The sequence below is a fragment of the Mustela nivalis genome (genome assembly GCF_964662115.1).
Source record: "Mustela nivalis genome assembly, chromosome: 14".
Lineage (NCBI taxonomy): Eukaryota > Metazoa > Chordata > Mammalia > Carnivora > Mustelidae > Mustela > Mustela nivalis.
This window is the reverse complement of record NC_139033.1, coordinates 54,088,325-54,112,999: the sequence shown is the minus strand read 5'-3', so window position 1 is coordinate 54,112,999 and position 24,675 is coordinate 54,088,325. Positions and strand designations below refer to the sequence as shown.

Sequence of the window (24,675 nt, the reverse complement as noted above, 5' to 3'; positions counted from 1 at the left end):
GGCCTGGGAGATATGGGCCCCACCAGGACTCCTGCCCCCACAGGACTCCTGCCCCCACCATGGCCCCCACCCTGCATGGATCTGATCTTACTGACATGCACTGAAGAGCTGGACCTAGGCACGGAGAGGCAGGGCAAACAGGCTGGAGGGTCACAGCCCAAGAGGGGGAGCCTCCGGTGGAGACCCAGCTGCTGGACCACCTCCCCACCTCACTTGACCAGTAGGGGGCCCAGACCCTATGGGTTCCTGTAGCTTGGCTCTCCTGGGTACCAAGAGATGACGACACAGATCTCAGGAGCTGCCCAATGTTCGTAAACTGGGGTGATGGGCACCATGGGCAACTTTAGAGGGGTGACAGTTTGGTGAAGGAAGGGCTGTGCGTGAGAAATCCAGAGGAAATTGCTGGAATTCCGGTCAAACTTGGGCTCCTCTGAGTTTCCTGCTTCCCTAGTGACTGGTCTTTGCTATCCTCATTTTACAGGTGAGGACATCAGGGGTCAGAGAGGAGGAGGTGGCCAACCTGGGAGTCAGACCCAGATGGATTTATTTCAAAGCCCAGGCTCTCAGCCATCTGCGGTCTGTGTGGGGCCTGTATGACCAATGGGTTTGGACTAGCAACCCCGCAGGGTCCTTTCCAGAACGGAACTACACACCCGGCGCTGGGACAGCCTGCTGCAGGGACTATGAGCTGGCGATCTGGAGACACGGCACTCCCCTGACCAAGTGGGCTCCTGTGGCAGACGGAGGAGCCTCACTGCAGGGTGAGCTTTCCCGTGGGGTGGGCAAAGCAAGACCTTGTTGGTCTCCTGCCCCTCACACTGATCTCTCTGTGAGCAGGCCCGTGGAATCCCCGAGCATGGGCTTATTTCTCCAGCCTCCTATGGGGTTTCTAGACTCTGGAATGGGAGGACACTTGAAAGTCTCTATTAGATCCCAGCCCCCCAAACCCCACTGGCCTTGCCTGACCTGCCCTGGGCCCTGGGCATACCAGAGCCTCTGGATGGGACTTTCTATGAGGCTCTTCTCCCACTAGGCTGCACTGAGTCTCTCCCCACCCCGTCTGCTGCCCGTGGAGTCCCTGGGAGCTCCAGCTGTCTCTCCTGGTCACCCAGAGGATACAAGTTCTCCTGTCCGTGATGAACACGTCTCCCTACTCCTGCTCCATTCCGAACATTCCTCCATCCTCCCTTCCTTTCCACTGGCCAAATCCTGCCCAGTAGGGGAAGGAAATTCTTCCACCCCACCTCCTCCAGGTTTTCCCTTCCCGACCCCCCATCTCTTGGGTTTACAGCACTGCCCTCGAGAAGCCCACCTCTGCGCTTGGACTGGAGAATGCCACGTCCTGCAATCCTGCTGTCTTCCCTCGCCCTCCTCAACACAACACGCAAACATGGTCACCCTTCGAAAGAAACGCCCCAGCCAAAGGCCCAAGTGAGCAGCCTCTTTAGGGACAGCAGGGGGTGAGGAGGAAGCCCCAGCTCAAAGACTCACCTTCTCTCTGTTGCTGGGGGATCATTGGAGGTGGCTGAGGAAAGGCCTGGCTTATCTGACCATAGGCAGCAGGGTAGGCGGCTGCTGGAGGGCCAAAGAGAAGAGGCAAGAGGGAGAAACGGTGACAGTGACATGGAGAGACAGAGTGAGAGGCGGGAAGAAAGAGAGAAACTTCAGTGTTGAGCAGTAAAAGCAGACCAGCCAAAAAGGGCATTTTAGCTTAGCCACCTAAAATAAAGCCAGCTGAGGGCACGTGTGTGTGTGTGTGTGTGTGTGTGTGAGTGGGTGTGCACGCGCACACATGCGCTCCCAGGGTTGGGGAAGGCAAGTCTATTCTGAAACAATGGACAACCCACAGGCATAGGTAATCCACAGTAATGGATCACCAGAAACACTGGCCTGCCTGGGCCAGATCACCCCACCAGCCGGGATGCCCATTTTCCAAGCCACAGCTGACTTTTGCACACATGGTCCACCCACTCTGATGGCACCTGTGTGGGAGGGTTAGGTGCCACTGAGGTATGAGCTTGGCCTCTGGGGTCCTGCCAGGGGCTGGTCCCCAGGAGCAGAACACTGAGTTGGACACACCTAGTGCTTTCTGCCTTCAACTGGGAAGGGTCAGAGGCGGGACAGGAATGGCCAGCACCTTCCTCCACATGGGCTGGCTCCAACAGGTGCAGGATCCGAGGTCAGAGCTCACGGGTCCCAGCAGGTAAGACAGAGCTTCCCCTGACCTCCAGATGTGAGAGGCCAGCTTCACCAGAACCCCCACGTTGCCCTCAGGGGAGAGCTCTCTGGCTCTTTCTGACCTGGCCAGGCAGCAGGAGACCGGCAGCAGGAAGGATTATGGTGCGTGTGAGAGAGACAGAGAATCATGGCTTCCTACAGTGGCTCACGGCCTTCCCACTCAGTGACCTAAGGTCATTTGCTCGCCGCAAGGCTATCTCTTCTCAGTTCTCCTTTTATTCTACCTCTGGCTGCCGTTGCCTGTATGTGATCGTGAGGTGGGGGGGTGTCGCTGCTTCCCTTGCACCCAGGCATCTACCCTTGCCAGGCCAGTGATGTGAACTCCAGCTGCACCCCCAGAGCTGCCTTGCGATTTGAGGCCGGGGATGCACCGGCCTCGGCAGCACCACGGCGGGAGGAAAATCTGGCCTCCGAGATGCATAGCTTCCCAGCAAGGTTAGGGCTCCGACTAGGGCTCCAGTTAGAAGCTTCTCCTCCGAGAAGGGTACCCACCCTCACAGGTAAACCCTGCCTGAACAGGGGTTTCCTCTCCCAGGAAAGCCCTCCCTCCTCCTCCCCACCTCCCCCCAGTTGGGCCCAGGCCAGGTGTGGGAAGGGGACCCTGGTGCCCGGGAATGAGGACTGGGGCCGAGAGGGTACTAACGACCTGCATACTGCTGCACTCCAGCGTAGGCCTGCTGCAGGGGGTCCGCGGCGGTGGGGCTCTGCGCTGCAGGGGAGCCAAGGGAGCAGAAGTCAGCCATGCCCACCGGACCAGTCTCTCCCCAACCATGCCCACAAGATGAGGCTGTGGCCGCAAGGCTCTTCCCAGCCACAGTGGCGTGGCTCCCACCCTGACTGGGGGCTGGGGAATGCAGGGGGGAGGCAGCTCACTCAGAAGACTGACCGGATCCTGGAGAAGGGCTGAGGGACAGTGAGTGAGGGGGCTAGAGGCTATAGAAGGGTGGGCTCCTCCGCACTTGTCCCCAGCACAAATCAGGGACAGATTCCCACCTGGGTAAAATAAAGGGCCTGTGAGGCTTCATCCCGCCACTCCATCTTCCTCGGCCACCCATTCCTGCTCAAACCCAGGCACCTCTCCATTAGTCTCCGGGAGTTTGCCCAGGCATGGAGGGTTTGCACTCTGAGGCTGCTCCTGAGACACCCTCTGCAGGGAGTAACCACACAAATAAGGTCTCCCCCGTGGGCTGGGGAAGGGGTGGAGACAACCGAAGTTGAAATACCAAGGGACCTCCCACCTGACATCTTGAGTCTGGGATGTCTACTGCCCAGTGTGAGGAGAGGAGCCTTAGGCTGATAATCTGGCAAATAACTTGGAGAAGCTGGGCTAGGGAGAAGGCTTGGCTTGTTTCTGTTGCCTCTGTTGTGCCTACAGTTGCCATGGGGGAAAGCTAGTGTGGGCACAACACTTGGTGAACAAGGGCCCTGATGACTGATGAGGTAGGGGGCTGGCCCTGGAGGCCCAGGGAGGCAAGGGGGGACACATCCAGCCTCAGCCTGTTTGAAGCAGACTAGATAACAAAGTGAGGCAGGAAGAAAATCATCTGGGCTTCTCTGTTTGGCAACTCAGGCCAGCCAAGCTAACTAGTTAATGCTAGGCTTTGGGGCCTACAGAGCAGGAAGAATTCCCAAACTTCCATTCTCAGCTCTTGTCCGAAAACCTCTCAGGAACATTCCACTAGAAGAATAGCTCCCGAGCTTCAGGGGAGCCCAGGGAAGACCCTGGGGTGATAGTCCTTGGACACAGCATGGATGGCAGCATGGAAGCTAGGCCCAGGGGGGCACTGCTCAGAGTGGGGAGCTGAAGATGGGGAAGGATGCGGGTCCCTTCCTGCCTGGGGTTGTCTTGGGACAAAACCCTCACAGCAGAGACTGGAGCCAGGAGCTCCCAGTGGCGATGGTGAGAGTACTGGTGCTGGTGCTGGTGCTTGCTGGGGCTGGCTTTCTCCTCCCTCCTGCTCCCTCTGCCTGACCCCTCCACCAGCCCCAGCTCTCTAGGCGGCCATGTCTAGGTTTGTCCCCTCAGCCTTCCCAGCTGCTCCAACGCAACGTGTCTTTATGCAAATGAGAAAAAGGTGTCCCTTCCTCTGGCCAGTTTGGTGACCAAGGCAAAATCTAACCTGCACCACTTCCATGGTGGTTGCTCCCAGAAGAGTGCTGGGACCATAGCAAGTGCTCGGCAAGTATGGTGACCTAAGGAGTGAGCCGGCCTCAACAGTTGAGAGAGCTGCCCTTCAGGGCTGTTACATGGCAGGAGAGGCCACACTGTGGGCGTCGAACATGCTCTCCATGAGCGAGAGAAGAGAACAGAGAAGCTACCGGGGCTAGGAAGCAGAGAAAAGCATTTCTGAGACCCCTCTCCACTTCTTTGCTTAATGACCTCATTAGTAACTGCCAAAGAGTGAACACTTTGAAGGATCTCGCTCATTACAGTGGCTCCAAACTCTGCATTTAAAGATGGTAAATTAATTTTTTTAATGTACTACTTCTCTCCTTTCCTTCCCTCCATCCCTCCCTCCTGTTCTGGCAGGGAATTGTTTATGGGATGTGGCAGATTGTTACAAATGGGGGAGAGGAACATTTCCAAATTCCATGAGGGAAACAGCTCACAGATGCTGGAGGGGGTGGGGAAGAAACAGGTTTGTCAAAATCCAGATATCCAGATGGGCTTGCAGGCAGGGAGGAGGGGGGGGGGAGTGGGAGGAATGAAACCACCCAGATGTGCTGGGGAATGGAGCTCCCAGCTCATGAGCCTGAGTGGGGAGGAGCCCAAGAACCTGAGATTGGTGGGGTCTCTCCTGTCTCTGGCTTCCCATGCCCCTCCCTACCTCCCTGGCCGGACTGGAGTCTTCCTCCTCCAACAACACTCCAGATCCTTCAGTCCTGTGACTTCACTCTGGGTTTCTCTGGCCTCTTGTCTAGGCAGTGAGGGTTAGATCAGATCTGACCCTCAGATCTGAGGGATCTGAGCACTGGGATCAGATCAGAGACAACTCCAAGGCCAAAGTCAGGAAATTCTCCTCTATTTCTGGCTAGCATAGTGACCTTGCACTCGGCTGCGGGTGGAACTTTCATCGTCTGTGGATGTCTGGGCCTCACTCCAGACACTGAAATCAGAATCTCTGGGATTCTTTGATTTCACAAAGTCACCCAGAAGTTACTGATGAGCAACCAGAGTAGAGAGCACTGCTTTGCCCCCCAAGCTGACTTCCTCTGTCCTGGTTCAGCCAACCTCTTTGCCAGCTCCTCCCTGGGCCAGGCAGGCCCATTGGTCTCTGCGCCTCCAGGGCAGTCCCTTTCACAGAAGTGTGTTCCTTGTTCATCCTCACCTCTCTAATGTCTACGTATCTGTTAAAGTAGATCTGGTCTCCTCCTTGGGAAGCTCTCTCAAGCTCCTTCAGCCTACAGAACTCTCCCTTCATTTGAATCCTTTAGCATCTCAAGGCAGAGAACTTTCACTCTCAAGGACACTCTGTTCTGCCTTATTGTCTCATTATGCTCTCCGCGTATACTGTATTCCTGGCTGACTTTGACCTCTAGGGGATAGGCCCCTGTCCTGTTCTTCTTCTGGAGGCCCCTTTCCTCTGGCACAGATGACTGGGAGCTTACAAGTCCTGATGGGGACTCTGTAACCTGACCATCTGCCCTCCGGGAAGGAAGACAGCATCTTCATATCTCATATTGCCCCTTGCCAGTCTACTCTAGGGCTTTAGGCCCAGCTTTCCTGATCTCCTGTCAGTCCACCTTCAAAACTAGACAGCAGCTGCTTCAAGTCAGCTGGGCACTCTCACCACAACAGAAATGCTAAGTTCTAGAGGAACAAAGTTAATCAGGAGCTGGCCTTCTGGATCTTGTGTGCTGCAATTTATGCGGGAAGCACTGGGGTGCTAGCCAAGGTGCTGATTCCCTGTCCAGCGTGCTGACCATAGTTGTGTACAGATCCAGGGACCCAAGGGGTACGTAGACGCCAAATGGACAGTTTATATGTCTTTGCTACCTTCTTATTAGAACTTTTTCTTCCTTAACACTAAGAATCTTAGCATCTATCTCCTCACTTCCTATGGGTCAAATTTACTCTCAGTTAATTTGCAGTTACTAGCCTCTCAACCTGGTTGTACAACTGTATCTATTCTCTTCTCTGTCCTGACAGAGTTCCATGAGCTTCTTTCTCACCCTCAGACTCGCACCTCTCCCAGAAGGAGAATTTGGTCTCTTCTTCCCAGTCAGGGGCTCCCGAAGGAGGGCAGGAGGCTAGCTGTCTCTGATCACATGTGGGGTTCAACTAAGGAAGAGGCAAAAGGTAGGAGCCACATATTCCCTGTTACACCACCAAGGGCAGAGATGGAATGGACAAGGAATGTGCTGCATGGGAAAGGAAAGAATACGCTTACCTGGGTAGGGGTGGATGCCATTAGCAAACACAGCTTCCGCAGCAGGTTGCCCGTTGGCCTGTGGGGGGAGGCCGGTGAAGCCGTTCACCCCAATGGGGGACGGGATGCTAGGCACAGCTGGTGCAGTGATGCCCGGAGGGGTGCTGCCACCTGGTTCCAGAGGTGGAGAGGGGTGGAGGAGGAGGGGAGGCAAGTGGAACCAAGGTGAGGAAGGCCAACCCATGGAGCTCCACCTGTTGGCTCCAAGGGCCTTGTAATGGACCTACTCAGACCTATCTGGGAATCATGCCTTGGGTTATTTCCCTGCATGGTAACACCACTCATCCCAACTGTATCCATCCTTCAAGGCAGAGTCCAAATCTAGCCTACCCCATAAAGACTTCTGTGACCAGTGACTACAACATGATCTTGGACACGCAGCACATAAACTATTCTCAGTGTCCTTGAATTTGGTCACCCTTAATTTTCGTTTCATCTTTTTCAGTGGTTGTTGCTCACCTCCAGCTAAGTCAGGATGGATTGGTCATTGTATAGCCAGTAAGGAACTTCTAAGTTGATGGCTCTGCTCTCTTGTCTGCATTACAAAAGGAGCTGATCTACCTCCCCACCAAGGAGTTTTGCTACTCTGGTGGATGAGGTCTTAATTCTGATGCTCCGGGTTGAGAATCACTGAATGGAATACTAACCAAGATCCAGCTAAGAACACACCTTGTGGGGCGCCTGGGTGGCTCAGGTGGTAAAACTCTGTCTTTGGCTCAAATGAAGGGGGATCAAGCCCCACATTGGGCTCCCTTCTCAGTGGGGAGTCTTCTTGTCCCTCTCCCTTTACCCCCTCACCCCGAGCTCAGGCTCTTTCTCACTTGCTCCCTGTCTCTCAAAAAAAAAAAAAAAATCTTTAAGAAAATTTTTTAATAAAGCAAATATTTAAAAAAAGAAAATGACTTGTGAAAGGGGTTATTTCCAAGCCCCCTGTCCTTGAATAACTCCCGAGATCCTCTCTTGCTTATTGTGCAGTTGCCCTGGGAAAAGCCAATGAGTCTAAGTTGGGTTAAAGAAAAATGAAAAAATGGGGCTCCTTCTGTGGCTAGGCCTGGAACCTCACAAGGTCACAGAATGGGCAGGACTCTTTACCCCTCAGAACTCCAAGGGAGGTGTTTTCATGTGAATTTCTTTTTAGAGATCTACAAAAGAGACCAAGATGTACTGCTTCCTGACATGGCTCCATCACAGGAGTGAAACTGTCACCACCCTGAAATCATGTCGGACAACAGGCGGCGCACATCCCATCTTACCCTAGATGCCCAGAGATTAGAACATTCTCAAGAAAAAGTTCCAGAGGACGAGGCCTGCTCAGGCCCCTGCATGTGTGCTCTTGCCATAGAAACCTCCCCTGGTTGGCAAAAGTGGTCGATCAGTAGGTCCCACCCTGAGCCCAGCTGCCTCCCTGCCCAGTCAGGCACTGGGTCCATCCCCACCTGCTCACCTGAGGTTGGGGTCATGGGTGCGGCCGCCAGGCCATTCATGTTGAGGGCCGCCATCTGCTGCATCTGGGCGGCGGCGAAGGCAGCCATGGGGTTCAGGTAGCCGCCCTGCGCGACTGATGCCATTAGTGCCGCCTGCTGCTGCATCAGCTGGGGCAGAGGAAGTGGAAAAAATATCATGCGCTTCCAGGGGGGGCAGCCCTCCCCACCAGGGGGGCTCAGTGCCCTGGGGATCAGCCTGGGGGGGGGGGCTCTGAACCCCAGGGAGCTCGGCTCTATCTCCCCATCCCCCCCTGCCTGAGAGAACCATATTCATAAGTCATGGCAGGGCCTCAGGGACTTGAAAGTTGTGGGGGGCAGTAGACTGGATCCACGGATGTTGCTCAGGCCTGTCAAAGGGCTGTCATCTGTGGAGATGTGACGGCCAAAGTTCTAGAGATACGGTAGACGAGTCTGTGGAACTAACTTGGCATGGATTTGTTGAAAGTGATCCTCACCTGGAGTCTGCGGCCGAAGCAACAGGAGGACATGACCAGAACTCTAGGTACCCCCAATGTTTTCAGAAAGGTGAGTGGGGACTGGGTAGTTTGTGGACATGGCCAAGTTTGGACACTGCTGAGAAAGTGAAGTGAGCTGACATCTTTAGAACAGGAAACCTGGCCTATCTCAGTGCCACTCACGTGGGGCTGTGGTTACAAGTCTGGGGTGGGGGCAGCTTGGGGGAGATGAGGACAGAGGCGGCTCCAGTGTGGAAGGAAGAAGTGGGTGGCCAGCAGCATGAGGCAGGTCCGGGGGAACCTCAGGGGTTAGTGCAGCTGTGGAACACCCCTGCCAGGAGTGCCCAGAGGCCTGAGGAGCCCCTTCGGAGAGTGAGGGCAGGAGTAGTGGGGTGACAAGCAAACACCTGAGCCTCCCTCACTGCTTGGGAAGGATGCCTCCTAGGGGCCTCCACTCCCTGGGTTCATTCCTCTCCACTCCTCATTGCCCCAGGGCAGCAGAATATTCTGGGCCAGGAGCAGGGCTCCTGTCAGTGCTGTTAGCTGTCCTAGCTCTTTGGGGCTCTGAGCAAAGTGAGCTAGAGAACAGCTGCCCCCCACCCCCGCCCCGCTGAGCCCCCACTTACTGCCTGTGCGTAGGCGCCGTAGGCCCCGAACGGGATGGCCATGGGGTTGAACATGCCCATCTGGCCAGCCATCTGCTGCATCCGCCGCATCGTGCGCTCCTTGTCAGTGTCGGCAAACTTGACCACCAGACTGGACGAGGCTCCCTGCAGCCATTAATGCGCGTGAGGCCCCCTTGCCCCAGCTGCCTCCTCTCCCAACTGTCCCTGCCCTCAGCCTGGACCCACCCGATCCTCTCCAGGGGGGATGGGGGGAGGGGGTAGCGGAAGGCTCGCTCCCGCGCTTGCACTGGGCCCGGGTTTGGGGTCTTAACCCCACCGCGGGCGGTTTTTATCTAGGGGCAGTCCAGTTCCTTAACATCTCTGGGCTTCGGAGTCCTTGTCTGAGAAACGGATATACTGATAAAGCCTTCCTTCTCTGGGGAAGGCTGTGAGCGCCTCACGGTTGGCAAGGTTTGGTACGAGGTGCGAGGGCGGGGGAGGGAGGGGGTGGGGGGAAAGGTGGGTGGGGCTCTGCGGGACTCCCGGCCCCTCTGCCCCCTCCCCAGCCCCGGCGGTGGGGGAGGGGTGGCCACTCACCGGCATAGTCTGGCTGCCGTGCAGGGCGTTGATTGCGGCTTGCGCCTCGGCGTGGGAGGAGTACTTCACAAAGGCGCACCCTGGGGGGACGGGAGAGGCTGAGCCAGGGCGTGAGGGCCCCCAGGAAGGCCAGAGAAGCGCTACAGGGCTGAGAGGCGGGGCACCGGAGGGACGGAGGGAAGAGGGCGCATCCCAGATGAAGGCAGAGAATGGGTGACCCACAGAGACTGAGAAGAGAGACATCGAGAAACACAGAGACACAGAAAGACCTGGAAGGGCCGGAGAGTTAAGAGACCCCGGAAGTCTCCCTGCCCCTGTCTGGACTCGGCTAGAGGCCTTCCCTTCCTGGGGCCGACCGCCTCGCCCCTTCCAAGTACGCTTCCCTGGCTCGCTGTTCGCTGGTCGGGTCCGTCCCCACCAGCTGGGGGCGGCCCAGGACAAGGCTGGCGGTCGGTGAGGTGCAAAGCCCGAGGCCTCGCCCGCCCGCTCCCCCGCCCCGCCCCCACGCACCCTTGCTGTTGCCATCCGGCCCGCGCAGGATGGTACACTCCTCGATGTTCCCGAAGGCCTCGAAGAGGCGGCGCACGTCGTCCTCGGACTGCTGCTTGTTGAGCATGCCCACGAAGAGTTTTCTATCTTCTGGAACAAAATTAGGAGATGCTTACCCGGGCCGGGGGAGCCGGGCTGCACCGGAGCAGGCCCGGGGGTAAGACGGCGCGACCGAAGAGGAAGGGGGAGGAGGATAGGGTAGAGCTGGGCAGGGGAGAGGGCTCATTGCTGGAGAGGAGGGGGGCGGCTGGGGCGTAGCTAGAGCAGGCTGGGCCACAGGGTGAGGGGGTTGGGGGAGAGGGAGAGCGTAGCCAGAGGAGGAGGTGAGGAAGGAGGGGTTGGGTCAAGGATGCTGGATGGCAGCGACTGTGCCCCCTCCCGTCCAGAGGGAGCAAGGCCACTGGTGCCGCTGCTCACCTATGGCACACGGGTGGCCCAGGAATGGCACATGGGTCGTTTGGGCAACCCTGCATTCCCTTCCTCCATCCTCTTAGACACACACTACCTTCTTGAGCCACCTTCACCCCCAGAGGCTAAAATCAACTCACAACAGGCAAATCTGCCTCAGGGCCTTTGCATAGGCTGTTCCCTCTGCCCAAAGTGCCTCCCACATCACAAGGCTGAATTCTCTTCTTCTAGGTCTTAGTTTAAATATTGCTTCCTCATCAAGGTCCCTCCTTTCTGCTGTCTTTTATTCTCTGTCTCAGCTCCTCCCTCTCATGGCCCAGACTGTGTCCCTGGTTTCTGTCTAGCTCCCAGCCCCCATTGCAGGTCCTCTCCTTGGGGGAAGAGACCAGGCATTGGTTGGAACAGCAGTACCTGGCACAGAGTGGGCCCTCAGCACAAAGTTACATAGTAGATGAATGAATGCTGTGTGCCATTCCCAGGGTCACCCCTTCTTCCTCTCTCACATTGTTTGGCCTCCATCTGGTGTCCCTTCTTTGGTTTAGCCCATCCTATTTCATGCTGCAAAATTTAGCCCTGGGCACTTTGGTGGGGGCACTGCTCCTAAAAGCTCCTCATCAGCTCCTCCCCCCTTGTGTTGATTCCTAGGTGGTTTGTTGACACCACCTGTACTGGCCTTGTGCTTGGGGCAGCAGGGACCTCACTGGGCTACGGGCATCTGCTGCAGGGTGTAGCTGCCAGATTTCCCATCCCACAAATTTACTGCAGTGTGCCCTTAACTCCTCCCACTGAGGTGGAGGCTGTGCTCCCTCCCCTGGAATCTGGGCGGGGCTGAGACTGCTCTAACCAATAGGGAATGGCAGAGGTGAGGCCCAATGACTTCCAGGCTAGGTCAAAAAAGGGATCCACTTCTATGTGGCTGTCTTGAGGATGCTTTCTCTATGGACGCTAGCCAGCCTGCCATGAAGGGCTTACAACTAAGGTGCAGTGTGGCCCCATGGAAGGGAACCCAGGCCCCCAGCTGACAGCCCAATCAACCACCAGACATGGGATGAATGAGTCTGCAGTTGATTCCAGACCCCAGCCTGAGTCTTCCAGCTGATGCCCAGATATCCCGGAGCAGACATAAGCCTTCCACACTGTGCCTGCAGGATCCCTGAGCAGAACAAATGGTTGTTTTACTCAATTTGGGGCAAAATTGTTTTGCAGCCATAGTACTCCCCATGGCCAGGGGAGTTCACAGAGCCGAGGGGCTGTCCTGAGGTCTGGAGCAGAGCAGAGGAAACCAACAGGTCCCTGCACCGCTGCACAGACCACCCCAGAGTCCTCCTCTTCAGGAAGACCTGACCTCTGCCCTGCCAGTACCCTTTAGCCCAGAGCACCCAGCACTGGGCACCTTCTCAATGACAGGGTGGCCATGGGTCCCAGCGCCTTCCATGCCCAGCAGGGCATCATTGCCAGCTCCTGCTGCCAGTCCTGGACTGGGCATACCACATTGCCCTTCACCAGTAGTGGGCTTCAGCTAAAGCTCTGGGGCATGGAGCCCCAGCCCTGCCACCTGCCCTTGCCTGGGCTGCTTGACCCGGCTTCCGGGGCCATCCCAGGGCCCATCCCTGGCCCCATCTTCAGGGCTCTGGGACTCCAAACTCTGGTCTGGGAAACCAAGAGGAAGGAAGAAGAGAGAGAGAGAGTGAAGTGAGGAGAGCTGGGGGCAGATAGGGTTAGGGACAGAGGGAGAAGGAACATGGCAAAAATGGAGGGAAAAGAATCAGAAACAGACAAAAAGGGGCACCTGGGTGGTTCAGTAGGTTAAGCAGCTGCCTTCGGCTCAGGTCATGATCTCGGGGTCGTGGGATCGAGCTCTACATCATGCTCCCTGCTCAAGGGAGCGTCTTGTCTCTCTCCCTCTACCCCCGCCCCCTCTCATGCTCTAGCTCTCAAATAAATAAAATCTTTAAAAAGAGAGAGAGAGAGAAGAAGAAGAAGAAACAGAGAGCAGAAATGGGCAGAGGAGAGGGCAGAGAGAGAGGAGAGCCGGGTCAGGGACTCTGTTGAGCTCCCAGAAGCAGCAGCAGCATTCTGCAGGAAGTGGACAGATATTTTCAAGCCTTTGGTGGAGTCCTGAGACATTGCAACTGTGGACTGGAGGCCAGCCTAGGGCTCCCCCTCGCCCCCAGCACCTTTTAAAGACTCCGATTAAATGGGATTTCCAGAAAGACAATGAAGTGAAACCCCCTGCCTCCAGCTAATCCCTGGCTGTCCTTCTTAGAAATTCCTTCTCCTCCCTGGGTATGGGAAGGGGGAGGGAAGAGTAGGCCCCTCCTCCACCTGAGCCTAATTTAAATGCTGGGACAGCAGCCCCTCGCCTTCTCCTCTCTCCTGACGTCGGAATGTATTCCTTTATTATCATTATGACAGCCTTTTGATTGCATTAAAATTCATCCACACGTGCCTTTCTATCCAGCCACTTTCCTTTTGCCAGTTTTTTTTTTTCCCCTTTAATTTTTTCCTCCTCTCCCGTGAAATCTTGCCATCCTTACAGTTCTTCAGTCTAGACCAGGGCCAAACGTGTAGGGGGCCAGGCTCCTCCTCTCCCTGACCACCCACATTTCTCCAGGGAAACTGCAGCTAGCCTTGCCTTGCTGGAAGACTGAAAGAAACCAAAGAAACCCGCTCCATCCTTACTCCCCGAGGGATCCTCCGGTGACCCCAGCCCCACTCAAATGATGGTAATTTCCAGGATACCCCGTTTGCCCCCTTTTCATTCCTGCTGGGCTTTGGTGTGATTCTAATGATTCTCTTTCAGACCAGGGGCTGGAAGGATTCTGAGTCCAAGGGTGAAACTCCTTCGGGCCCAGGCCCTGGGGCTAAACCCCAGCCCCCCTCCTTGCAGCCATAGAACTGCTTCCCACCAGGGTCTTTAGGTCTACAAAATGGGAGGGAATCATCAGTCCTGCCTTGGGTGGGAGGTGCTAGGTTTGCAAGAGATGCTACAGGGACAGGACCTGTTGAGCAGGTCTACAGTGAGGGCCATTACTCGGGGTTCTCTATCTAGGAGGAAGAGGAAATGGAGTGCCACCCCCCTCCTGATTTATTCCTGCAGCAGGAAGGAGAGAGGCAGAGCTGACAGCACATCTGCAATAGGCCGCTTCCCAACAAGGCAAAGGCCACTGGGGCTGTCGCACAGTGGCCCCAGAACTAGTGTGCTGTCCCCCAAGGGAACAAGGCCTTAGAGTGGCAGAGCGGGACCAGGCCCTGGAGAACTTGAGAAGTCCTGCCTCTGCAGATGAGGAATGAGGAGCACAGAGGTTGCTCCAAAACACACAGCTGCTGCCTCCCTGGGTCTCTTGACTTCCCAATCCTATAACCCCTTGCTCCTGCCTCCCTGCTCTTTTTAAATGTGAGTGCCTGTGTCTGTGGGGGTGGAAAGCACCTGGGGTTCGAAGGGAGCAGAACTGTGACACCCCGGAAGGGCTGGGCAGCAGAAGGTAGGCACTAGGCCTGGGCCTTGCCTGAACCCAGAGAGGGCAGCTCAGCCCTCTGTGCCCTGTGTCCTCCCACCAGTGCTAGGGACTGCATGGTCTACAGCACCCCCAGATAACACATGGGTAAAGTATGCAGTTCTGGGTCCAGAGAAGACGTTCATGGCTATCTTAGAGCAGGGCCTGGATCAGAGCCCCTGGCGTCCATCCTGGGCCCACCTTCCGGTGGCTCCTTCGGCAAGCACTTACTGAGCACCTACTGTGAGAGAGACAGCCAGGAAATAGCTCTGGACTGGGCACTAGCGGGACCAACAGTGGAGGTGGGGAGTGTTCAGATGCTGAAGGCTTCCAGAAGGAAAGCGGGCTGGAGCTATGCTGTCCAGAGGACAGGTGGGGGTGGGTGGCGGGGGGCTCTAGGCTCACAACAGAATTTGAACAAAGTCTCAGAGTTGGAAGGGATTCCTAAGGCTGCTCTTGTCATCCACCCCTAGGGGTCCCTGCATGCCTCAGGGCTTGCAATGGGGGGACCTGCTCAAGTTCAATTTTGCCTTTCCAGCAGCCTCGTGCCTCTCCCTCCATCAACACACGCCTCTCCCCTTCCTCTGGCTTCAGGAGTCTTTTTTATTCTCCTAGAACCTCAGTCTAATTAAACATCAGTTTCTCAACCTCTAAAGAGCACCGGGTGCCAGCCCCCAGGAGCCATACAGAGGTGGATAGGTGCTTTTGAAAAGGCAGTGGCATCTGGTTGCCAGAATCTTGGGCTTTTTCCAATTCCTGAGAGAGAGAGAGAGGAGAGAGAGACTCCTGCACTCCTTCACTCCGGACCTCAGGGCAGGATGGGACCAGGTTGGAAGGATTTGCATTTTCAAAGGAGGGCCCAGAAAACACCAAAGCCATATAACCCCAAAGCCGGTTCAGGACCCGGCTCTACACAGGCTGTCTCTGGATGGTGCCTGGAGGGTGGGGGGAAGGGCAGATGTCCAGGGAGCTTCTCCAGGGCCCTGCAGGGGGAGTGGGGCCCTGAGTCGGGTGGAGGCGGATGGTGGCAGGGCCTCTTTGGCTTGCCAAATGGCAGCCCTAGCGCTAATGCTCAAATTCCGGTTTAATTTCCAAAATTCGATTCACTCATTACCATGGGCATTAAACAATATTTCCTGCTTAAGGAGAGACGGCACTGTGGGCGAGTGTTCAGATGGTTAATGCCTTTTATTGCCACAGTAGACTTTTACTGTTCTCTTTCCTCCGGCTGCTGACGGAGGATTTGTGGGAGGACGGAGGGGAGCTGGGGAGAACCCCAGGGCTAGGGGCCAGCGTGGGGAGTAGGTGGCTTTGAGGTCTGTGGCTGGTGGGGAGGGCAGAGGAATTGGTGGGGGATACAGGGCCAGGCGGGCAAGAGACACTTTACTTTGGGTCCCGGGAGACCCAAAGACAGTGGTTTGGGGAGTGAGGAAAAAATGCCAGATGTTCACAGTCACTGAATCAGAGGTCTTCCCTCCTGCTCTGCAGGCTTTGGACCCCAAGGTGCTCCAGCTGGGGCCAGAGCCGAGACCCCAGGGTGTCCCACATTCCTGCCTCAGCTGCTGGCAGAACCAGGAGCTCCGAGGCCCATCCCATGCGGGCACCTCAAGCATCTCCCAGGCTGTTTTGGGACCTGGGGACTTCCCCAGGTGCCTCTTGGATTCCAGAACCATCTGCTCTCCCTGGAGATGATCTCAGGGCTCCAGGGTCCACAGACAGTGAGTCTGAGGGGAAAAGGCTTACTCCTGACCCCTAACTTCACTGTGGATCAGGAGGACCTCCAGTAGAAGGGACAGGAGAGACACACCGACTGGATGGTGGGGGTGGGGAAGACATCTTTCAGGCAGTCACTGGGGCTGTCTGTCAAACCAACCTCAGGCAGGTCAGTACCTCCCCGCACCCGTTTCCTCATCTGTAAGAGGGTGGGAATAGCTGTTGTGCCCACTGTGTCAGCCTGTAGGAGTTAAATGAGCTGAACACACAGGGTTTTAGCACAGAGTGAATGCTCCCTAAGTGCACCCATTGTGCCACTTACAGCTCTTACCGAGCTCACCCTCATCCCCAGGGGTGTGGAGAGGAACCCCACCCCATACTTTGAGATGAACAAAGTCATGCTTGCCCAGCCCGGGCCGAGAAGCCAGGCTGTCCTTTGCACTACCCTGCCCAAATGACAGTGTTTGGGGGACCACAAATTGACCCCCCAGCCTCCCCCAGGAGGGCTACCCGGATTGACTCAATTTTAGTATATGTGCTTCGGAAGCGAGCACAGCCTGGATTGGTCCAAAATGAGGCCTTTCTCCCAAAGTTACACTGAGCCCTACCATGTGCCATTTCCACCAGTATGACTGGTCCAGACCCACTAAGCCCCTTTGGCTCTTAAGGGTCCAGCGGGCCTCAAACCAATCATACGGATCTAAATCTGTGCCCTTTTCAAGACTGATTATGCCCCAACCCAGGGCCTAAGACCTCTCAGGCCTCTTATTTGTCAGCCCTAGTAGAGGTCCCCCCCCATCCCAGGAAAGCAGCACGCAGACTCAAATCTGCCTTCCAAGTAGGGGTGGTTGACAGGGCGGTTGGGGAGGGGGTGCTCCTCTCATCACAGGGATCCCCACAATTGCCCCCCTCAGGTTTGTGGGGGCTCTTTCAACATCCCTCCCCCATCCTGGGTTAGGGGCCTGGGTTCAATCCCTCTGCAGCCCTGTGATGGGGTCAGCCACCCTCCAGAGAGTCAGTCCCTTCACCTGGGACATGGCCTGGGACATGGGGTAACAAGCCCAGCGGACGTGGGTTCTCAGCAGGCAGTGAAAAATGAGAAGAGTTGCGCCCTCCTCAGTCCCCACAGCACACACGGAGTCAGAGCCAGAGCCAGACCAAGGGAGGCAGCTGGGCGGGGGCTGTCTCCCCCTCCAAGGATAAAAGCCTTCCTGCCTGGGAAGCAGGCTGAGGGAGACATCAAACCAGATCAAAGGCTGCTGGAGCTGGGCTGGGGCTCCCTCTCCACCAGGAATGCAAATGAGGACCCTCAGCCAGCTCTGGCCCCTGGGGGAGGCGGGGGAGGCGGTGCCAGGCCTTGATCTCCCAGCTCCCTCCTGACAGGCAGCGTTTGATGTGGGGGTGGGACGAGGCAGGAGCCACAGAACTGCATCCAGTCCCCTCAGTCGCATTCCTTCAGCCAGCCTGCCTCCCTGCACGTCAGGGTCTGCCCTGAGCCCTGTGGGTCACCCCTCACTGTCTCCTGACACCCACCCAGGCCCGTGCTATCTGCTCTCCACACAGCATGCGGAGGGGTCAGTTCAAATCCCAGGCAGAGACCATCGATTTGCGGCTCAAACCTCACACAGGCTCCCATTTCACTGCGAACAAGCCCAGTCTTCTGGAGGTCGGTAGGGAACGACACTTCATTTGTCCTGGGTGCCTCCTTCCCTCTGCTCCACACACCTAGGGCTCCAGGCTGTCTCAGGAACCCTCCTGTGCTTCCCTGCCCGGGGCCTTTAAGTGTCCTGTTGCTCCTCTTGTCTCGGAGATCATGTTCTAGACATCTTCGGAGCCCTCACTTCCCGAGAGGCTTCCATCCCGTGTCACCGCGCATGGAACATTCCTGACCATGCTACTTCAAATCACAGCCTTCATTCCCCTGCCTTCTTCCCTGTATTTTTTTTTAAGCAGTGTTTTTTTTTTTTTCTTAAAGATTATTATTTATTTATTTGACAGACAGAGATCACAAGGAGGCAGAGTGGCAGGCAGAGAGAGAGAGAAGAAAAGCAGGCTCCCCGCAGAGCAGAGAGCCTGATGTGGAGCTTGATCCCAGGACCCTGGGATCATGACCTGAGCCGAAGGCAGAGGCTTTAACCCACTGAGCCCCCCAGGCAACCCTGTATTTTTTTCATAATGTGAATCACCTTATTTTACTCACTGATTTATCTCCAACCTCCCTTCAATAGAGGCCAGGATGTGAGTCCATTTCACTCACTGCTGAAGGTCCAACGCCTGGAGAACTTGGCATGTCGAGGATGCTCCTATATATTCATTGACATGAATAAAGGAACCCGTTTGCTCCGTGAGCCTCAGGCTCAGGGCTCTGATGAAGCTGGCATGGGGGCAGGGGCCCGGGACGATGCACTGATCTCCAGGAATCCTCAGTAGGAAAGGAGGGGCCCTGGAGATGAGCGCAGTCGCAGAGCCTGGAGCGGTGAGCTGTGTGGGCAGGGCGTGGCCGGGGGTCTCTGAGGCTTGGGCTGGGCCCTAAGGGATTTGCAGGCCAGGGCTGCCAGGTAGAAATCGGGAGCCACAAACATCCCAGGTTTGGGAGCAGCACTTGCAAATATTCTCCACACACCTGCAGTCTGAACACCTCCCTCAAGGCCTGGCCCGTCACCTCTGACCCCTGCACACTTGGCCTGGAACTCACAGTCTCCGTCTAGGGTCCTTGCCTGTGTCCATTCTCACTGCCAACCATGTGCTCCCCAGGCTGGGCCTAGCTCCCCAATTCACAGCAGCAGCCTTCCCAGCCCCCGTGTCACCCTTTTATGACCAGAACGTCACAGAACGTCCACTGCCCGAGGGCTGCACTGATCAGATCAACTCCCTCCCCGGACTGACTTGCTTATGTCAGGAGGTGTTTAAAAACAGCAACAATAATACAAATCATCATGGTTCTCCTGTACTGAATGCTCACTTTAACCCAGGCCATGAGAGAAGCTCTTCACAAGTATTGTGGCTATTTCATTATTTCCACTGTGTAGATGGAGACCCTGGGGCCCAGGAGAGCTGAGTATCTTTCCCAGGATTGCACACTTAGTCATCAGTGAAGCCAAGCCCACACTCAGTGATCTGAGCTGAGCTCTCCGGTCCGGTCACCCTCCCTCCAGGGGAGGACAGTGTTACCTGGACATCTCACTCCCTCTCCTTTCTCGCCACCCCTCCACCTGCACACAGAAAGCAGCAAGGGCGTGATGGCCCACTGCTTCTCCACGTCCAGGGCTTCACTTCAGAGCCCGGAACGGGACCCAGGCAGGGCACCCATAACCTGCTGCTCAGTAACAAGATAGCAGCAGGCTCCCCTTCTCCTAAAGGCCCGGAGACCTCTCTTCAGGCCTCACAGGACCTCCCCAGGCTCACTCACCCCTCTGCCCAAAGCCCAGCTGTCTTAAACTTCCCCAGGTGACAAGGAAATATGCTCTTTCCTGGTGAGTCCTCAGGCCTTCCCCTTCCCCTGTCTAGGCTGCAGGGTCCTGTCGCCTCCCCACACAGGACAGGGGACCTGTTGTCGGAATCCACTCTCAGGGCGGTCAGTGTCCCTCCAGCCCCCTGGTGGCTGCCCGGAGCACAGCTGTGGCTCTGTGCCCACAAGGGCTTGCAACAGGTTTCATGAGACAGGACCAGAGCATGGGGACTGGCACCACCCTGTCCCCATAAACGGCCACCACCCACCATAAACGGCCCCTGCACACTGGTCCCTTACACTACCAGAGGCTTTGGGCAGGCATAGGGGGCCTGAATTGTGCAAGAACTGAGCCCTGGAGGTTCAGTACAGGTGAGGGGCCCGGAGACCCCCACTGCACCCTTGTTGCCTCCCTCTCTGACTCTCCGACCCTCAACCCACCCAGCGTCTGCATCGGGCCTCCCAGGGGGAGCCTGGGTCACAAGGTGGCTCTATGGAGAAGTCACCTTTCTCCAGGGCAGCAGTGCGCAGCCGTCTCTCCAGGTAAGTGATGATACACTGGATCTGCTACAGTATCCTTACCAGGCGTGCAGCACGTGGCAGACGGCCTGGGGTTCTGCTGGGACTTCTCGGCAGCCAAACCCTGTTGTCTAATGGGGTTTCTACCGGCGTCTGGTGCTCTCCGCAGCATTTCACCCATCACAGGATAATTTATAGCATAATGGGGCCTTTTTCCCTTTATATCATGTGGGAGCATAAATTATGGCCAGTTTGTCCTCGGTGCTCAAGGAGACAGACAAAGCTAGGCTTTATTCCCACAAAAAGAGGTGGCTTCCGCAGGGGACAGGTGGGCTAGCGTGGCTGGAGGATGCTGGCTCACAGGAGAAGGAGAGACCCAGGAATGCCATTAAGAACATCTCATTGGCAGGACTGAGAAGCTAGTCAAGGTGGCCACAGCTACTGAGGCAGAAGCGAAAAGACCTTCTTGGGGCCACTCGTCTCTATTCACTTCTGCTCGGGGCTCGTCTGGTGCACGGTAGAGCTGTGCGGCTGTGGCTTGAGGGATATGGTCGGCCCTCAGACCCCTGAACCCCAGCCACAGCTCGCCCTCATCCCCCCAGTGGTGGCCGAACTTCCTACAGCCTTACGGAGCGAGGGGCTGGTCCTGGGTCCACCCCGCTCCTCCCCTGTCTGCACAGCAGGGGAATGGGGCAAACCCTCTGCTTGTCTGACCCATGGCCCAGTTTTCACATTGAGGGTGGGGCTTCTTGTGGGTCAAGGAGGAGAGCAGTGTCCTGACTTCCCACAGCCTGCTGCCCGTCTTCCTGGGGAGGGGCAAGCACCTTGGGGTCAGCCTTGCTAGTCTAATACAGCAGTGGTCATCCTTGAACCCAGAGGCCACATCTACTAAGCCCAGTCCCCACCCCGGACACTGTGAGGAAGACTTCTGGTGAGCCTGGATGGGATCATCAGAGGCCTCTCAACCCACCCTCCTCTGGCACCACCCAGTGTAGGGGTGACATTTCCTGAACACCCTAGCAGGAGTCTCAAGGCAGCCCAGAAGACAGGTGTCTCACATGCCCCACCAAAGAGCCCAATCCTGCCCAGAGCCCAGGCGTTTCCCTAGAAAAACAAAGCCCGCTCCTCTTTCCTTGTACACCCTTTCCAGAATAACAGCAGGAGTCTTGGATCTTATAAGACGCTGGTTCTTGGCTCTGACTGCTAGGAAAATCACCTGGAGGCTTTCAAAATACGGATGCCTAGGGCCAGCTTCCAAGATTAGGGACTAGCCTGGAGCCCAGGAATCAACAGTATTGGCTTTGGTTTTTCGTTTCTTTGAAGGCCACTCAGGTAGTTCCAACGTGCAACCAGGGCTGGGAAGAGCTGTGACGGGTCTGGAGCTTGCTCCTGGCCATCTTCCCCTCAGGAACAACCTCTCCAGCCCTAGGCCTGCCTGCAGGAGCTCAGTCCTCCAGACGGCGGGATTCTGTGCCTGCTGGTGCTAAGGGGGAAGATGGCATCCACTTTCTCTGCCCCAAGCCCTGAAGCTGGGCCAGCCCTGCTCTGAGAGGAGGGTCCTGGCCTCTTCCATCAACCCTCAGGTTTCCTTCCTGTCCATCTTTGGTCCAGCCACCTTAGCCCTCTGGGAGTCTCCGCTGTCCCCCAACCCCCTTCTCCAAGTACACATGAATTAACTCATGACTGATAATGGACTTCAGAGAGACACAGAGATGGATGGATAGCAGACATGATTAATAGATGCTAGATACCCAGATTAAATGTTGGATGATAGATAGATACACAGACGAGAGAAAAATGATTGCTGAAAGCAGATAGATTTATGATCAATGGGAGTTAAATAGAAATGGGTAAATGTGGGTAGATGGATGGCCACAGTGTTCCTGAGGGCTTCAGATAATGGGGTCTAAAAGCTAAAGGTCAGAAAACTAGTGGTGGCCCCCCACACCTGTGAGGGTGTCAGCTCTCAGAACAAGAAGGAACCTGGGGCTGCTCAAGACCGGTCTCAAACCAACTTTCTCTTTCAACTCAGGTTCCTGAGCCTCCACCTTCTCTGATGGGCTTGTTGTTTACATAGGTTGCTGGGGGGCTCATTTCTTGCAGATGCCTGAAGCTTCTCTATGATGTTTCCTTGAGCCCGCAGGCAGGCTGAGGGCTCTTCCTGAGCCCCCACTGTACCTCATAAGTCACAGAGTGGCAGAAAGGGGACACTCCGTGTTTCAGAAACCAGCTTGCCTGCTCTGGACCCCTTCTTGTATCAGGCCTGCAGATGGTCCACAAACGCTGTTCAAGGGACAGTGTCAGGAGGTAGGGGAGCTGACCTGAGCCTCGGGTCGAAGTGCTTCTGGACCGGAGCCTGAATGACCCTACTGCGGAAGGGCAGCGTCAGACATTAGAGGCCGGGCCACCCCACCCAACTAATCTGGGAAGAGTGAGGCAGGGAGGGGTGAGGACAAGGAAGGAAACCTGCCGTGGACGCGCAGAGGAGAGAACGTAGAGTTCTGTGCAGCACAAGTGCCCGTCTGCAAGGAGCACTGTTTCGAAAAGCAAGACACAGCCCGGCACCAACAGGTCTTGCTAAGGGCAGCTGGCGGTGACACGCATGTGAAGCCCACTCTGCATGGAGCAGCATGTCTGGGAGGGAAGGAGGAGGGTGAGCCCCCGGCTCCCCACCCAGTCCTCCCTGCTCCACCACTGTCAGACTCTCCCACGGGTGATGGCACTAGCTGCCCTTCCGTGCCAACTGGACATTTGCAGACATCTGCCCCCTTCTCACTACCATGTTTCAAGATAACACGGTTATATCTCCATCAGACAGATCAGCAAACTGAGGCTCCCAGAGGCTGGGTGACAGGCTCAGGCTCACCCCAGCAGTAAGTGGACAGCTGTGCCGAGGCTTCTTTGGTGTGCAAAATAGAATCTAACTCACGTGTGCCTGCTCCAGGGCTTGGAATTCCGTCCTTTGGGTTCTAGGCCTTTGGGCTCAGCTCTGTCTTCTTCCAGGAGCCTTTGAAATGTGGGGGCGCCTGTCATCTCAACCTGATTGATTTTACCAGAAAACGAACTGTCTGATCAGAGGGACCAGAAAAGCATGGAAGCCCCAGTGCCTGAGAATGGAGAAGGAGAAGAAGAGGAGGCATGGGGCTGCAGAGGGCAGCTGGCACCTGGGAGGAGGACTGCATGGTGCTGGGCTAGAGGCTGGTCTGCAATCATAGTAGGAGGAACGGTGGGGCCAGGTGCGTGGACGGTGGGAAGTGTGGGCTACAGCAGGAGTCCCGCCCTGGGCTTGGAGTGAGGAAGAGGAGGCCAAAGAAGCAGGAGGAGCCAGAGAAACAGGAGGAGAAGAGGGGATGACAACAGCTCTCAGCCTGCATCCCCCCATTGGTGGCCACAGGGACTGCCCCCACCAGCGGCCCCTCTCTCTCCTCCCAGCGCTCAGTGGCCAGATAGCCAAGGGCAGGGGTGCCGTCCGACCTTGGGGTCCCAGGCACTTCAAGGTTTGTCTGCCGACTGCATCCGAAACACCTCACTCCCAGGCAGATGTGACTATTTTTCAAATGCACGTAGATGCTGTTGCGATGTTAAAAGTACCAATTCATTTAAAAGCGCTGCTGAACTCAAGGTAGCTTATTGCCGTTTTGCATTCTCTCAAACAATGGATACTCAAAGTAAAACATCTGTCAAGGGGGTGCTGATGAATTTTTGATGTTAAAAATGGCTCTTAACCTTGAAAAGTCTGGGCGTGCTGATCTAAGGAAGACAGCAGGAGCTCGAGGAGCAGAATGTGCCCTGCCATAGCTTAACCCTAGGCCTGATGCCATGTCAGCTGCGAGACCAGCGTCACCCACCCAGAGGGGACGATCGTGATGGGGGCAGCAGGCTGCGCCCCAGACCTGCAGTTAGGAAGCTCGAGTTTAGCCCTGAGTCCCCTGAAACTGTGACCTGGGCCCAGCCTTTCAGCAGATGCTGGCCAAGGAGTTTCTGTGCTTTGCCATTGGGGGTGCCTAGTGTGGTGCCTGTCCCATAGCGCATGCTCAAGAAATGCTGTTTGAACAAACAGTATCAGTAACTCACAAGTCAATGAGTAGGTTTAGTCTGAGAACATTGAGAGTTGGGAGGGGAGCCTGGCCCACCCCCTAGTGTGACCCGAGTCAACCTTTAACAAAGATAGGATGGGACCCTCCTTGGCCTTTTTGGCTAGAGGCCTGGGTTTGGTTCCCATCAGCTGTGAATGGGGCAGGGGGCTCAGCCTGGCCTCCCTGCCTTAGCAGGGCAACAGGATAATTAAGGCCTCCCGCACTGGGCCAACCGAGGGACCCAATGGGGGAGGCCATGGGGATTTAGACTCCCTTTGAATAATGAGCAGCTCCTGGCGTGTTGACCATTATTCATCCGCCTCCCCCGACCCTAGCACACCGAATATGTCCCTCCTAGGCCTCCAGGGTCCAGAAGTAACCCTGAGAGCAACCTATTTTGACCAACTCTATTTAGATAGAACCCATATTTGATACAGCCTTCTTTCTAACCTTTGTAAAAACTGACTAGCCCCTTGTCTGTGATCAGCACAGCAAGGCCCTGTGTCCCCTCGAATACTTTGCCAGTTCTAGGGAACTAATAATGGTGGGCACTGAGCTAACAAGGTTTTCCTTCCTGGTGAGGGTATTTTTTTTTTTTTTTAAGATTTTATTTATTTATTTGACAGAGATCACAGGTAGGCAGAGAGGCAGGCAGA

General features: G+C 56.0%; 1 protein-coding gene and 1 long non-coding RNA gene across 51 annotated transcripts in view; one reads left to right on the top strand and one right to left on the bottom strand.

The window, feature by feature from the left end:
* The window catches only part of CELF4 (CUGBP Elav-like family member 4), a 288,626-nt gene that overhangs the window by 19,383 nt on the left and 244,568 nt on the right, over positions 1–24,675 (bottom strand). For 6 of the 50 annotated variants that reach the window (XM_082699101.1, XM_082699128.1, XM_082699085.1 and 3 more), the window contains exons 4-10: positions 10,320–10,448; positions 9,810–9,889; positions 9,234–9,377; positions 8,113–8,260; positions 6,630–6,779; positions 2,882–2,947; positions 1,492–1,572 (exon numbers count right to left, since the gene is read on the bottom strand). In XM_082699101.1, the coding sequence (XP_082555227.1) occupies positions 1,492–1,572; positions 2,882–2,947; positions 6,630–6,779; positions 8,113–8,260; positions 9,234–9,377; positions 9,810–9,889; positions 10,320–10,448 (798 nt within the window). Of the gene's footprint in view, positions 1–1,491; positions 1,576–2,881; positions 2,948–6,629; positions 6,780–8,112; positions 8,261–9,233; positions 9,378–9,809; positions 9,890–10,319; positions 10,449–24,675 lie in introns of all 50 variants that reach the window. The other 44 variants (XM_082699123.1, XM_082699081.1, XM_082699088.1 and 41 more) reach the window with 10 other exon arrangements.
* LOC309848080 lies at positions 47–1,481 on the top strand. Its single transcript, XR_014302814.1, has 3 exons — positions 47–307; positions 482–761; positions 1,292–1,481. It is a non-coding gene; the product is annotated as an uncharacterized lncRNA (long non-coding RNA).